Source organism: Borostomias antarcticus (assembly GCF_949987555.1).
Source record: "Borostomias antarcticus genome assembly, chromosome: 37".
Classification (NCBI taxonomy): Eukaryota; Metazoa; Chordata; class Actinopteri; order Stomiiformes; family Stomiidae; genus Borostomias; species Borostomias antarcticus.
This window is the reverse complement of record NC_140270.1, coordinates 517,492-529,182: the sequence shown is the minus strand read 5'-3', so window position 1 is coordinate 529,182 and position 11,691 is coordinate 517,492. Positions and strand designations below refer to the sequence as shown.

At 55.3% G+C, this 11,691-nt stretch overlaps 1 protein-coding gene across 1 annotated transcript in view; it reads right to left on the bottom strand.

The window, feature by feature from the left end:
- The window catches only part of mta2 (metastasis associated 1 family, member 2), a 38,535-nt gene that overhangs the window by 16,699 nt on the left and 10,145 nt on the right, over positions 1 to 11,691 (bottom strand). The window contains exons 5-12 of the mRNA XM_084461196.1: positions 10,815 to 10,932; positions 7,318 to 7,381; positions 7,087 to 7,204; positions 6,060 to 6,162; positions 5,217 to 5,316; positions 2,915 to 3,103; positions 2,650 to 2,724; positions 2,207 to 2,265 (exon numbers count right to left, since the gene is read on the bottom strand). Of these exons, the coding sequence (XP_084317322.1) occupies positions 2,207 to 2,265; positions 2,650 to 2,724; positions 2,915 to 3,103; positions 5,217 to 5,316; positions 6,060 to 6,162; positions 7,087 to 7,204; positions 7,318 to 7,381; positions 10,815 to 10,932 (826 nt within the window). The remainder of the gene's footprint in view (positions 1 to 2,206; positions 2,266 to 2,649; positions 2,725 to 2,914; positions 3,104 to 5,216; positions 5,317 to 6,059; positions 6,163 to 7,086; positions 7,205 to 7,317; positions 7,382 to 10,814; positions 10,933 to 11,691) is intronic.

Below are 11,691 nucleotides of genomic sequence, written 5' to 3'. Positions count from 1 at the left end.
CTTGGTGCTGGAGGAGGGGAGGGAGGAGGAGAGAGAGGGGGGGAGGGAGGAGGAGAGAGAGAGGGGGAGGGAGGAGGAGAGAGAGGGGGGGAGGGAGGAGGAGAGAGAGAGGGGGAGGGAGGAGGAGAGAGAGAGGGGGGGGGGGGAGGAGGAGAGAGAGGGGGGGGAGGGAGGAGGAGAGAGAGGAGGGGAGGAGGGAGGAGGAGAGAGACAGGGGGGGGGGTAGGAGGAGAGAGAGGGGAGGGGAGGGAGGAGGAGAGAGGAGGGGAGGGAGGAGAGAGAGGGGGGAGGGGAGGAGGAGAGAGGAGGGGAGGGAGGAGGAGAGAGAGGAGGGGGGGAGGAGGAGAGAGAGAGGGTGGGAGGAGGAGGAGAGAGAGAGGGGGAGGGAGGAGGAGAGAGAGAGGGGGAGGGAGGAGGAGAGAGAGAGGAGGGGAGGGAGGAGAGAGAGAGGGGGGGGAGGGAGGAGGATGAGAGGGAGGAGGAGGAGAGAGAGGGTGGGAGGGAGGAGGAGAGAGAGGAGGGAGGGAGGAGGAGAGAGAGAGGAGGGGGAGGGAGGAGAGAGGAGGGAGGGAGGAGAGAGAGGGGAGGAGGGAGAGGAGAGAGAGAGGGGGAGAGGAGGGGAGGAGGAGAGAGAGGAGGGGAGGGAGGAGAGAGAGAGGGGGGGGGAAGGAGGAGGAGAGAGGGAGGAGGGGAGGGAGGCGGAGAGAGAGAGGGGGGGGAGGGAGGAGGAGAGAGAGGGGGGGGGAGGGAGGAGGAGAGAGGGGGGGAAGGAGGAGGAGAGAGGGGGGGGAGGGAGGAGGAGAGAGAGAGGAGGAGGGAGGAGGAGAGAGAGGGGGGGAGGAGAGGAGGAGGAGGAGGGAGGGGGGAGGAGGGGGGAGGAGGGAGGGGGGGAGAGAGGGGGGAGGGGAGGGAGGAGGAGGAGAGAGGGGGGGGAGGGAGGAGGAGAGAGAGAGGGGGGGAGGGAGGAGGAGAGAGGAGGGGGGGGGAGGAGAGAGAGAGGAGGGAGGGAGGAGGAGAGAGGAGGAGGAGGGGGGGAGGGAGGAGGAGAGAGAGGGGGGGAGGGAGGAGGAGAGAGAGAGGGGGGGAGGGAGGAGAGAGAGAGGGGGGGAGGGAGGAGGAGAGAGGAGGGGAGGGAGGGAGGAGGAGGAGAGGAGGGGAGGGAGGAGGAGAGAGAGGAGGGAGGGAGGAGGAGAGGAGTGGAGGGGAGGGAGGAGGAGAGGAGGAGGAGGAGGAGGAGAGGAGGGAGGGAGGAGGAGGAGAGGGAGGGGAGGAGGGGAGGGAGGCGGAGAGAGAGAGGAGGAGGGAGGGAGGAGGAGGAGGGGGAGGGAGGAGAGAGAGGGGGGAGGAGGGAGGGGGGGAGAGGAGGGGGGAGGAGGGAGGGGGGAGAGAGGGGGGGGGAGGGAGGAGGAGAGAGAGAGGAGGAGGGAGGAGGTGAGAGAGGGGGGAGGGAGGAGGAGGAGAGAGGGGGGGGAGGGGGGGAGGGGGGGAGGAGGGGGAGGGGGGGGGGGAGAGAGGGGAGGGGAGGGAGGAGGAGAGAGAGAGGGGGGGAGGGAGGAGGAGAGAGAGAGGGGGGGGAGGGGAGGAGGAGAGAGAGAGGAGGAGGGGGGTAGGAGAGAGAGGAGGGGGGGAGGAGGAGAGGGTGGAGGGAGGAGGAGGGGGGGGAGGGAGGAGGAGAGTGAGGGAGGGGAGGGAGGAGGAGAGAGGAGGAGGGAGGGAGGAGGAGGGGAGGAGGGGGGGGGGGGAGGGAGGAGGGAGGAGGGGAGGAGGAGGAGGAGGGGGGGGGGAGGAGGAGAGAGAGGGGGGAGGGAGGAGGAGAGAGAGAGGGGGGGAGGGAGGAGGAGAGAGGTGGGGGGGGGAGGGAGGAGGAGAGAGAGAGGAGGGGGGAGGGAGGAGGGAGAGAGGAGGGGAGGGAGGAGGAGAGAGAGAGGGGGGGGAGGAGGAGAGAGAGGAGGGGGGGAGGGAGGAGGAGAGAGAGGGAGGGGAACACGTGAATGGAACCGGTGAACGGACTGCACTTATACATTCTATACTCATTCATCCATTCATTGACGCCCCAATGCAAGGTGCTAGCCTGCTCATTGGGAGCAGTTTGGGGTTCGGTGTCGTGCCCCTGTCGACGTGTGGACGGGAGGAGCCCGGGATTCGAACCGACGACCCGCTCTACCTGGAGGAGCAGCAGAGAGCTGCAGTTCAGGGCCGTACTCACTAGGTGGGGATGTACACCTGCTTCAGCTTACTGTCCGCCTCCGCTGCCTTTAGTCGTTTCTGAGAGAGAGAGGGAGAGAGAGAGAGAGGGGGGGAGAGGGAGAGAGAGAGAGAGAGAGAGAGAGAGAGAGGGAGAGAGAGAGAGAGGGAGGGGGAGAGAGAGAGAGGGAGGGAGAGGGAGGGAGGGGGAGAGAGAGACAGAGAGAGGGAGGGAGGGAGAGGGAGAGAGAGAGAGAGAGAGAGGGAGGGAGGGAGGGAGAGGGAGAGAGAGAGAAGGGAAATAACGATTAACAAAAAAACAAATAGGATAAGAACAGGTAGGGTGTGTGTGTTTGTGTACGTGTGTGTGTGTGTGTGTGTGTGTGTGTGTGTATGTGTGTGTGTGTGTGTGTGTGTTTGTGTACGTGTGTGTGTGTGAGTGTGTGTGTGTGTGCGCGTCGTTACCTGCTGGATGTAGCGGTCAGTAGTCTTCCACATGTAGTAGAACTGAACCACGCTGGCTAAAGACTTCCAGGACAACTGGGGAGAAAGAACGGAGAAACCAATCAATCTCTCAAGAGAACGTCAGAGAACACAAGAACCCATCAGGTCTGCGGGGAGAACGGGTTCTCCGTCGCAGAGGAAAGCTGTTCCACAGGGGACCGAACATTCCCGAGCGACTGGTGAGACCGTGTGTGTGTGTGTGTGTGTGTGTGTGTGCCCCACTCACGAAGTCCTGGCGGATGTCGTTGAAGTCCTTGCCGTACTTCTCCAGCGCCTCCTCGAACAGCATGGCCTCCGACGCACTCCACTCCTCCATCTCGTCGCGGCACAGCACCGGCCCGCCCTGGGGCACCAGCGTGGACATGGCCTTGGCCAGGTCGTAGCCGTTCTTCTGCAGCGTGTCCATGGCGTGGAACTGGGGAGGGGAGGGGCGGGGGGCGTGGGGGGGGGAAGGGGGGTTTCGAGGGGGGTCGTTGTGAGTAGCTGGTTTGTCGAACGTTGTATCGCCACGCGGTGGTTTGTCGTGTCACTGCGCGTGCTTAAGTGGCCGTGCCACCTGTGTGTGTGTGTGTGTGTGTGTGTCAAGACATCTATCAAAACATATCCGAGAGATGAATATTTATACCAATATAAACATAAAACCTAATGTCCGGAAATGTGTGTTTAGTAGATTTTTACTCTGTTGTAACAATGCTTCTTGGCAATTAATTTTATACCGCTAGAAAGCTTGTTTATTCCCCTTTTAAATCCCACATTTGTAAGGAACATGCATTTATGGGACGAGCAGCTGATTATGGAGGGTGACCCCTTGAAAAATGTCCCTCTGCCGACGCCAAACAGCTGATTCTGCGGTTTTACTTGACTCTTGATTGGATGATTGAAGTCGATTAGTAACGAGGAACCGAACCTGGAACCGAACCGAGGGGTTTATAGACTCGGGGAGCAGAGAGAGTGAGAGAGCGCCAACGCTCCTGACCTCAACCCAACTGAACGCCGGTGGGATCGGCGCGGGTGTGACGTTCGTGCTCCCGTGACCAACACGGTCCCCGTCGCGTTGGCTAACCTGCGACTAATCCTGGTAAAGGAATGGGGTGGCACGCCGGCGCCGCGTGTGCCCAGGTTGGTGACCCAGCATGAGGAGGAGGTGACAGGCTGGTCACCAGCAGGAGGAGGAGGAGGTGCCAGGAGGCGCCAGGCTGTCCCTCCCGAGGCTTCTGACTCTACTGTTATGTTCAACGAATAAACTGTCAATTAAAATGACCAATGTCTCGTTTCTTCCTCGTTACCGATAGACTCCAATCATCCAATCCACCAAACCGGTCGACAGCAACGGCAGAATCATCCGTTTGGCGTCGGCAGAGAACATTCGTCACGTTTTTCAGCTGTGCTGCTCGTCCCATAAATGCATGTTCCTTAAAAACGGGGCACCATTTTAAAAGGGGGATAAACAGTCTTTCCAGCGGTATTAAAAGTAGTGCCAAGAACCATTGGTGCAGCAGAGTAAAAAATCTCCGCCCGACCTACACCCCTCCGACACATCCACGTTCCTTCATGTATAGAACTCCTATCCTGCATTTAGCTATAGACTTATGCCGGGTTCACACTTCAGGATATTTAAAATCCTAACCAATTTCGAAATCGGGTTACATCACGCACATAAGGAGAATCTGAAGATATTCTCCTTGCGCATCTTAAACAAGCACACACAGCGAGATTTGAAAATAGCGTCTCATCACACACTACAGGATCTTATCGTGCCCGAGGGAGCAACGAACCACTGGTCTCGCCGTCTCGCTTGTAAAGTCGGGACGTAATAATCTTAAATATCAAACTTGTTTGATATTATCGGGGGCCGCCCCGATGGGTGTGCGAGCCGATCGGGAGGTAAAAGATTGGATCTGTAAACCCCTCACATTACAAGATCATCTGGACCGATCGTCGGCCCCCGACCAACGTTCCAGACCAGATTTCTCCGATTGTCGGGAGGGGTGAATCGGGGATAAATCGGCCCAAAAATCCTGTAGTCTGAGCCCGGCGTTAGCTACTGTATACGTTGCTGCTACTCCTTTATTAGTGATATATTGCTCTGCTACTCCTTTATTAGTGATATATTGCACCGCTACTTCCATCCTCTTTTCTTTTCTTCACCTCCACGTTGCTCAGTGTGATGATCTAGGAAGGGAAACCTTTCACTGGTGTGAGGTCTCTCACTGCTCTCTGTACTTGTGTGTGACCAATAAACTCGGCTTGACTCGCGCGTGTGAATGTGTATCTAGTGCGTGTGTGAATGTGTGTGAGTGTGTGTGTGTGTGTGTGAGCGAGTGTGTGTGTGTGTGTGTGTGTGTGTGTGAATGTGTGTGTGAGCGAGTGTGTGTGCGAGTGTGTGTGTGTGCGTGTGATCGTGTGTGTGTGTGTGTGAGCGAGTGTGTGAGCGAGAGTGTGTGTGTGTGAGCGAGTGTGCGTGAGTGTGTGTGAGTGTGTGACCGTGTGTGTGACCGTGTGTGTGTGTGAGTGTGTGTGTGTCTCACCAGTGTGATGTCTCTGGAGGCGGCGGCGGCGCTCATGTGGAGGCTGGGCTGGCGGATGGAGCTGCTGCAGTCCAGCGCCCGGGCGAACGTCCCCACCGCCCTGCAACCACCCGCCATCATCACCATCATCATCATCATCATCACCACCGCCATCATCACCACCACCATCATCATCATCACTATCATCATCACTATCATCATCATCATCATCATCATCATCACCACCACCATCATCATCATCACCACCATCATCACCCTCATCATCATTATTATAACCAGTAATGACATGGGAATCTGAACGACCAACTCCTCCTAAGCGTTGGAGCGAAGCGTGGAAAAGCTACTGTGATTATCTGCCCTATTTCAGCCCCGTGCTGAAGCAGCTCTGAGAAGACACATGCAGTTGTGACTCAGGCGAGCGGCGCTGTTCCACCGTGCCGCCTCTAGATGGCGCTCTAGCCTGACACAAGCGGCCCAGGGATCCTCTGGATACATGAGGTGTTCCCTTCCCTCCAAAAAAGACTTCGGGGGAGGCATGTGTTGAACGAACTGTCAGTCAATCATTCACCGCCGACAGAGATTCAAATTCAGAAAACTTTATTGTCTGTGGTGACAGAAGATCAAGGAGATCTGAGAGAGGGACAGGGACACTCGGGGGGGGGGGGGTGACCCGTTTCGCGCCACCCAAGTGGACATCTGCCCCCCGAGCTCACACATTCGCCGACGGCTGACGGGCCGGCGGCGTCGCCATGGCAACAGGGGCCAGGGTGACGGTGTAACCGGGGTAACTGAGTGGGTTGGGAAGTGGGGGGCCGGAGAGTGAGGAAAAAGGGAGGGCCTTACCGCGCCACCACCAGGAACTGGTCGATCTGGGGGTCTTTGAGCTGGTTGTCGGGGTCCCACACCTTGGTCTCGAGCTTCTCCTGTACGCGGGTGTCTGATTCACCTGGGGAGGGGACAGAGACAGGCCGGCACTTAGGAGAGAGCGTGTGTGTGTGTGTGTGTGTGTGTGTGTGTGTGTGTGTGTGTGTGTGTGTGTGTGTGTGTGTGGAGAGGGTTGACGGAGACTGACAGTGTGTGTGTGTGTGTGTGCGCGTGTGTGTGTGTGGGGGGGCTGACGGACAGACAGCGAAAGACGACAGCAGGATACGGAGGACAGAGAGGAAGAGTGAGGAGGAGATCAGAGACGAAAGGAGGAAGAGAGGGAGGAGGAGGGGGGGAGAGAGAGAGGGAGGAGAGAGATAGGGAAAAGGGGGGGAGAGAGAGAGGAGAAATGAGAGAGCGAGAGAGAGAGAGAGGGAGGAGGAGAAATGAGAGAGAGAGCGAGAGAGAGAGAGAGAGAGAGAGGGGGAGGATTGCGTGTCTGAACCGCAGGGCTCGTACGGAAGCCTGCAGGGGACAGACTTGAGGCAAAAAGTCTGGTCCAGTCCAGTCAGAGAGGTTCCCCATCTCCAGACCTCCAGCTGTGCTTCCGTACGAGCCTCACGGTCACGCGGCCCGAGGCTCTGTGACAGAGACCCGACGCTCGCACGCCGACGTCAGCGCTTTGGGAGAGAGGCGTGCGTGTGGTGCCATCTTTTGGACAGGGTGTGTGTGTGTGTACTGGGCGTGCAGTCGGGAGGCGTAACCCGATAGGTTGGCTGGCTGTGCTTAAGGTTGATTGTGTAAAGGTCAGAGTTCACCCGACGACCCCCCCCCCCCAACCCCAGACCTGCGGAAGCGTTCAACTGGGATCCTTGGAAGGTCCCTCACCTAAAACCCGACCCCCTGACCCTCACGCTTACTCTAACCTAAACCTTTTGACTAAAGCCCCAACCTGACCATTGACGAACCCCCCCCCCTCCCCTCATCGTCCGGCGGTCCCGCCCACCTTCGGCCAGCTTGTCCGGGATCTCGGCCTGGTACTTGGATCCCACCCGGATCTCCCCTTGGTCGGCCAGTAGGGTCTTCTGGACCGGGTCGAACACCAGCGAGTAGAAGAAGCAGTCCTGGAGAACCACGGGGGGGGACAGACGGGCGTTAAGACGGGGACGCGGGGGGTGGGGGGGACACACACCGGACATACCTACTCGTCCGGCCGGCGCACACGACGGTCGCTCACCTCTTTTTCCAGGTAGCCTGCCAGGACGTCTGTCTCGTTCAGGAGTGTTACGTTGCACTTCCCCCTGGGAGAGAACAAAGGACACAGCGGAGAGAGACGGGGTCATTCGGAGAGCAACCGGGTTCCGTGTCGCGCGCACTTGCCAGCTCCGTCTCGGGGCAGAACCGGGCGCGGCCACGCGGGCCAGAACCCCGCCCTCGTAACGGCTCCGCCCGGCCCGGAGGTCTACGACGAACCACACCGTAGTTTTTTTTTTTTTTAAACAACAACGATAAAAATGAATCGACCCGAATCGGCTTTGATCTTGAAACTCTCGTACGTGGCGAGTGCGCACGCCTTCGTCCCGTCACGGTCGACGTTGACGTCAGCCGAGCGATGTCTGAAACCGACGGGATGTCTTGGGGGCGTTTTTTACAAAAGCGTCATACAACGAAGGAAGGAGATGTGTATATAATAACCAATTACACGTACGCTCGCAAAATAGCCAAAAGGAGCGAGACATTTTTCTAATGGGAGATTTATCAAAGAGTGCCTGGAGGACTCGGTGGCAATACCCTTCCTGGGGGACGGTCTTTCAACATCGGCGCCCTTTCAAGGCGAAGGCGCCCTGAGGTCATCGGGGGGGGATATCTGGAGCTACCACTGAAAAGCAAAACTAGACTTTCAATTTCTTCTCCGCGGCCTTGGACGAGAACCGAGCGGAATCCATCTAATTAGGTCTTCTGAGCTAGACGTTCTCATGACACCCCTATCTACAGCCTCACAATGACGGCCGTAAGAATAGATGACTATTCTTACAGCGCTGAAGCTTGGGGAAACTCTCGCTTTCAGATCCTAACCAGCCCTGTCGCTAACCTGAACCCTAACCCTAATAGAAGGTATCCTGACAAGGACAGGGGTCCTAATTGGTGGAATTGCCAGGGGGGGGGGAGTTGGCCCTGCTTATTAAAAAGGGTCTGTGTTTCCTGTTCTGTCTCTCTTCCCGGTGTCTCTGCCCCTTGACCTCGTGTGTCTGTTCCCAGAGAGCAGTTTGTGTGTTCTGTCTTATGGCCAAAATACCCCCGGCACGGCACGATTCGGACTGCCGACTCCCGCCTGCTTCTTTGAAACGTTAGGATTTACGGCGAAAAAGTCTTGAAATTGGTACTTCCGTCCGTCGTAAGAACAGTCACTGCTCGATAACTAAAGACTTTGAATCTACGGAGGAACCTGGTTCCCATGCAATCAATGAAAGGAACAACAACAACAAAAAGAAATTTAACTGATTTATTGGCTGAGGTAAATTCATATGCACAGCCGAAGACTGCAGTGGGAAAGGTTAGTCGCTGTTACGACTGACGGGTGTCCCGATTTCACAAGGGGACAAAGTCGGCCTTCTGAAGAGGACGCAAGATAAAGTGGCCGAGATGAACCCAGAACAGAAACTAGTATTTTTGTTGCATTGTAGCCTATCGTTCGCCAAAGAGCTGCCAAGCAAGTCGGTGCTGGAAATGGACCGTGCGCCGTTGCGAAAGTAGCAAACTTCATTAGGGCCGGAGCATTAGATCACAAGCAATTTGTCGCGCTGGTGGAGGAACATGAGACCGAACGAGCAGATCTGGGCGAGGCGAGCGACCGCACAGCTGGCAGCTGGCTCGGCCTGGGACCTGGAATGAGAGATTCGGTAGTTCTGTAAGACGAAAGGAAAGAATATCCGTGGGCTAACCGGCGCGCAGACCGGCTGGCCGGTTTAACGTTTGACGTAACCGCCGCCCCCTCGAGAATGAAGAGAATTCAAAATGTCGAGAAAAGGGTCTCTTTGCACATGAGATGCATTCTGGTCAAGGCCTTCATGCTGCTGCTACTCTCTCGACACACACACACCTTCAAACACACTCACACACACACCTTCAAACACTCACACACACTCACATCTTCACACACCACACACTGAAAGAATAGACCTCCGTCTGCTGATCAACTCAACAGACATGCAGCCATGTTGAAGGTATGGTGAGTTTATTCAGACATGCAGCCATGTTGAAGGTATGGTGAGTTTATTCAGACATGCAGCCATGTTGAAGGTATGGTGAGTTTATTCAGACATGCAGCCATGTTGAAGGCGTTGTATGGTGAGTTAATTCAGACATGCAGCCATGTTGAAGGCGTTGTATGGTGAGTTTATTCAGACATGCAGCCATGTTGAAGGCGTTGTATGGTGAGTTTATTCAGACATGCAGCCATGTTGAAGGCGTCGTATGGCGAGTTAATTCAGACATGCAGCCATGTTGAAGGCGTTGTATGGTGAGTTTATTCAGACATGCAGCCATGTTGAAGGCGTTGTATGGTGAGTTTATTCAGACATGCAGCCATGTTGAAGGCGTTGTATGGTGAGTTTATTCAACAGACATGCAGCCATGTTGAAGGTATGGTGAGTTTATTCAACAGACATGCAGCCATGGCGAGTTTTCCAGGCGATTTGAAGTCTTCAAAGCAGTTGGACCTGAAAAGCTCACAACCTCATCTCCGTTTACAAGTTCTGTAGACGGTGTCCCCAGTGATGTTCAACCTGAACACAGCGACATGCTGTTTGATGCACTGCTGACACAGCGTCTTCAAACCAGCGCCATTACTGACAAACTCCAGTGACCGTCAGTGACCAATACACTTGTTAAGGTAACAGTGCTTGTCAAAGACACACCAACAGGATGGGTTGTGTGTTGTGCCGTTGTAGTGTGTCGCTGTGTGCGTCCGTGAAAGCTGATTGGTGTGTGGCTTGGTTCCGCGGTGCAGTAAACCAAATCAAACCGTTTTAATAAGATGCTGTTTGTGAGTGATTTTCGATAGAATACATGCTGAAGAATAAGTGCACAGTTGATGTTTCTTCTGTAATTAAATCTTGTGATAAAATTAGAGTTTACTGCGTGACAAAAATTTGTTTGGCCCCCCGGGAGCAATCAGGGGTTCTCATGTGCACGATCATGATTGTTATTATTATTATTTTTATTTTATTTATTGACTTACTTATACCCACCATGCTGGGATGCAGTATTTGGGACTTTGTGGGGTGGGGATTTGGTTTTTGTTCTGAAAAATTGAAACTTATTGTTTTTGTGAATCGGTCATCTCTATCTTTCTCTGAATAAAAAGAAAGTTGGGGGGAAAAAAGCAAACAGCTCAACTAGAGCTCCACACTGCCGTGGTTCTGAAGGGAGGGGGGTTTATTGTGGAGGCGATTTCTTCCATGGGGACAGTTTGAACACATGGGTGGCTTCACGGCTGGGGGGGTGGGGGGGGACGGGGATCGCACAGGGGGTCGTTTTTCAGGTGATTTGGAGTCAACTGTGCGTGTCACTCCCTGACACCACATCCCTGGTCACGGCTGTTAAACGGCACCCTTGTTGGCGGTTGCCGCTGCACTGTGGTGGTTCGACGCCTCAGGACACACACACGACGCGCGCACACACACACACACACACACACACACGAGACAAAGCAAAAGGCAGGGCCAGCCTTACCGTATGTGCGTAGCGGGGAGAGACTCGAACTGTCGAGAGAGGAAGAGTTCTCTGTGTTTCAGCTGGTGCTTCTGCTGCTCCGACACCGCGGGCTGCTTGGACTCCTCCTCAAAGTCTCCTGTTACACACACGCGCACACACACACACACACACACACACGCACACACATTACAATTAAATTCAATATCATTCAAACTATACAAATATTTGTTTACATCTGATTCCAGTGCAGTTGCGTCACACGGTTTCAATGTACGCCGTACAATACTGGCGGACTGGGAGAGATATGATGAGATATGATGAGATATGATGAGATATGCACGCCCAGAATCATTAACAAAGTACATCGCAAGAACAGAGAGCAGAAGCTCGATGCCTTTTTCCTTGTTCCGTTTTATTTTTTAATTTTACAACCTTTATAGCCGTACCAAATGAAAAATAATTTCCCCTCGAGACGAACTATAAAGTGTTCTGTTCTATTCGTGCGGGTGACCCACTATAACAAGGGTTTACAGTCAAATTAAAACTAATCATTGCAGAATATCTGGCCTGACATGGTTGAATTAAATAGCATGAAGACAAAAGTCCTTATTTCCCCCTCGCACGGCCATGATGAGATAAAAACCGAACGGGCCCGGTGTCATATGCTTCTACCACTAGATTGCGCATTCCTAATTTCAGCCGGGTGAGTAATTTGCGAGAGGTGGCGTGGGGGGAGGGGAGGGGGGGCCGGACCACATCTCCACATCTCTCCAGACTCCGCCCCTGCTCTCCTCCGCAGGAAACCCTGTGAGTCAGCGAGCGGGACGGGACCTAAGGCCACACCTCTTTCTGTTAACCCCTCCCGCCCCACCCCCCTCCCTCCCTCCCTCCCTCC